We start from the raw sequence: 3,292 nt of genomic DNA on the forward strand, positions 1-3,292 counted from the left end.
AATATAGAAATACCCCAATTATCAGTCTTAACTGTTCCCCTTCTGAGCTGTTGTGCAATAGACTCTGTAGAACCAAACTTCCAATAAATAAAGCTTTATTAAAACCAAAACTACATAATGATATACAAGATAAATTACTGAATAATTGTAATAAAAATAAATCATACTACGATCAACACACAAAACCTAGAAGTGACATTTTTGAAGAAGGGCAAAAGATAGTATATAAAGAAAATGAAAATAGTAGTGTTTGGAAACCAGGTACGGTTTATAAAATCACCAGTAATCCACGATCTGTAACAATAAAAGACTGTTATGGAAACTTAAAAACTAGGAACTCGTGGTTCATCAAAGTGGACAAAAGTAGAGAGCCTGTCCAACCACATGTACAGTCGGCTTGGTCTCAGATCGCTGTCCAGCAGTCACCTGCTACTGATTTGAATCCAGCTGCAACTCCTGAGTCTGAGATGGAGTCGACGAGTGCTGCTGAGGCACCTGCTCTTCCAATGCCTCTCAGAAGATCTAACAGAGATGTTAGACCTCCTAGGCATCTCAACGATTATGTGTGTAGTATTTAATTCTTAACCTTTATATTTTATTATTTTACTTTATGTTGAAAAGGGAGATGTAGAGTATGTTTAGCTTGTCTATGACTTTTATGTTTTTGTGTCTATGATTGAACAGAAGAATAAGGATTCATTCTTAGACCAAACTAGATATGGTTGTTGTTTATTTCAAATAATACTTATTACAGTTGTAAATATGTGCAACTACACAAATACAACATTTTACTCAATCTGACGCGAACAATCTTATCGATATCGAGAGAAATCCCTGATTTCAACAACACGCGCCGCGGCAAACAGTCGCCGTCGAGTTCGCGGTCCGCGGGTCGCCTCACGTCACCAAATTCATCGTTAATAAGACCTTGTGTACTGACTCAGCTCTTTTCATCCAACCTATGGTGCTCACGAACGATTTATGAATAGTGACAAACTAGTGTATTGAACTGAACTGGTGTAAATTTTATTTACGCCGAGTGTGATGTCTCGTGCAAAGTGGTCTCGGCGTGCGTTGCTATGATATTATTATAGCAGGCGCTTACGATGTCCGCGCCTGCGGGCGTTCGCGGCTGCGAAGTGTGAGGTGGTGCTGGCACGATGAATGGTAGATCTGATGCCTCCACCTCCACTGATGATGTTTTAAAGGTTTGTAATTGTTTGTATGTTGTATGTGGTATGTATTCTCTAAGTGTAAGACCTAAGTAACTAAATACCTACTTAGTTTGGTTTTATTTTAGAAACTAGGTTTACATAGATTTTATTAAACTAAGATTTCCCGGAGAGCTAGACTAATAAGTCCAGCAAGTAAGGTATGTGTATGGCTATGGAATAGAATCAAAAGTAGTACCTTTAAGTAGGTAGGTACTAAAATTTGAACCACATTTGTTTAAGTTGACTGACCGTTAGTTTTAGTAAGTAAACTATTATCATGCTGAGAAAGCTTGCCAATGGCAAACAACTCCATTTTTATTTTATGATTTTTTTAATTATCGAGATAATAAATGATTATAGATTCATAAATTTCCAACATGTTTGCTCGTTTGCTTGCAGGGCCGACCGCTGTGCCTGTTCTACTTCTCGCAGCCGCTCGGCGTGGTGGCGGCCGAGCCGCCGCGCGCCGCGCCCTGCCCGCCCTACCCGCCCTACCAGCCCTACCAGCCCTACCAGCCCTACCAGCCGTACTCGCCCTCCCCGACCTACCAATACTCTCCTCCCGGGCAGGCCAATATGGCGCCTGCGTGGGACTCACTCTGGACTCCAGCGTCACCGACACCATCTGTTTACGTTTCGGGATCCAGCGCTGAGCCGCGACGCGATTTATCTTCATCTCTTTTTTCAAATGATACCTGGTTCCCTTCAAGCGCGAGCTCTCGGGACTATCCACGCCGCATGGTACCGTACCATGCGTTACTACCACCGCTGCGTTTGCCAACGCCGCGCGCGCCGCCACCGCCTGACGTGTGGCCGCTACGCGTTGTCCAACCCGAGCGTTTTTCACTGCCACCTATCGAGCTAACTGTGTGCGAGCCTGAGGAGAACCAAGAGATAACTCCAACCGTGGAATCGCTAGACCCTATAGAGAAGCGGGACGTGGTAGAGGAAGCGCCGAGTCTGTTATCGCGGCGGACGCCGGCGCGGGTGATTCGGCGTGCGCTCGGCGGCGGCGTGCAAAAGCCGCGGCGGCGCGCGCGCACCAGCGCACTGCGGCGCAGCCTCACGCATCTTATACAGAGGACTATCAAAGGTGAGTTGTATTAACCTTAAGACCTAATTAAGTACCGATATACTGTGATGTGAAGCGTCACCCTATAGATCACCTATCTATAAAGGAAAAGTCAATCTCAATCGGGGCAGACTTATTATATAAAACACTAGCTTTTGCCCGCGACGTTTTCTTCGTGGAATAATGATGATGATGAACATTGATAAAAATGATCATGTGTCCTTCCTCGACTCGAACTATCTCAATATTACAGTTCCTCTAAATCTGAGCGTAGGTACCTACTTTTGTGATATCGACTACTACAGTAATATGTATACAGGATGGAAAGGCACGACGATCCTTCCCGGAAGTATTAAGTCGTTTAAGTGATACAGAGCAGATTGGTAATGGTAATAATCGTTAATTGAGTAAAAAATAATAATACCAAATTTTCTACTTTTTAACTGTGGTGATAACCCTATAATAAATAAATAAAAATAAAATTCATTTATTTCGAGTAACGAGGACTCATAATCACAATAATATACAATTAAATTAAAATTACACTAAACAAAATAAATAACATTAACATACACTATTCTAAATACTACGCACAACACAACAAATATTATTTTAAAACATGCCGGTCGCAACAATGCCGCATGTAGGGGCAGTCGACTCTGTCGGCAATCATGGCCAGGGCGGCATTGGGGCTGGCTCGCACCCTACGGACCAAGGCGGCGCCACGCGCGCGCATGCTCGCGGAGAAACACGCCGTGCGCGCCTCCGCGAACATGCCCGACGCGCTGCAGTAGCGAGGCAGCCCCATCACCGCCCTGAACGCATTGTTAAACTGCACACGGAGGGTGTTGTAGGCTTTCTGAGTGTAGTTCGCCCACAGGCTGCACGTGTACAGAGACGTGCAGTACGCTCTAAAAAGCGTTACTTTCACGTCCCAGGAACACCTTGCAAACCTCCGGGCGATCATGTTAGCTCTAACACATAAAGCCCTCCGCTCACGCTCGAT

At 44.6% G+C, this 3,292-nt stretch overlaps 1 protein-coding gene across 1 annotated transcript; it reads left to right on the forward strand.

Annotated features, from left to right (window-relative positions):
- Positions 1–1,134: 1,134 nt before the first annotated feature.
- Positions 1,135–2,321, forward strand: LOC134668555 (uncharacterized). The gene is made up of 2 exons (XM_063526030.1): positions 1,135–1,208; positions 1,614–2,321. The coding sequence occupies exons 1-2, from the start codon at positions 1,161–1,163 to the stop codon at positions 2,319–2,321; spliced, it is 756 nt and encodes a 251-aa protein (XP_063382100.1). The 5' UTR covers positions 1,135–1,160.
- The last annotated feature ends 971 nt before the right edge of the window (positions 2,322–3,292 follow it).

This window comes from Cydia fagiglandana, chromosome 1 (assembly GCF_963556715.1).
Source record: "Cydia fagiglandana chromosome 1, ilCydFagi1.1, whole genome shotgun sequence".
Classification (NCBI taxonomy): Eukaryota; Metazoa; Arthropoda; class Insecta; order Lepidoptera; family Tortricidae; genus Cydia; species Cydia fagiglandana.

Excerpts from the sequence above, each read along its gene's own strand:
- LOC134668555 (XM_063526030.1), top strand. The coding sequence starts at position 1,161 with ATGAATGGTAGATCTGATGCCTCCACCTCCACTGATGATGTTTTAAAG. Across the intron at positions 1,209-1,613 it reads CCACTGATGATGTTTTAAAG|GGCCGACCGCTGTGCCTGTT; the intron begins GTTTGTAATTGT and ends GTTTGCTTGCAG.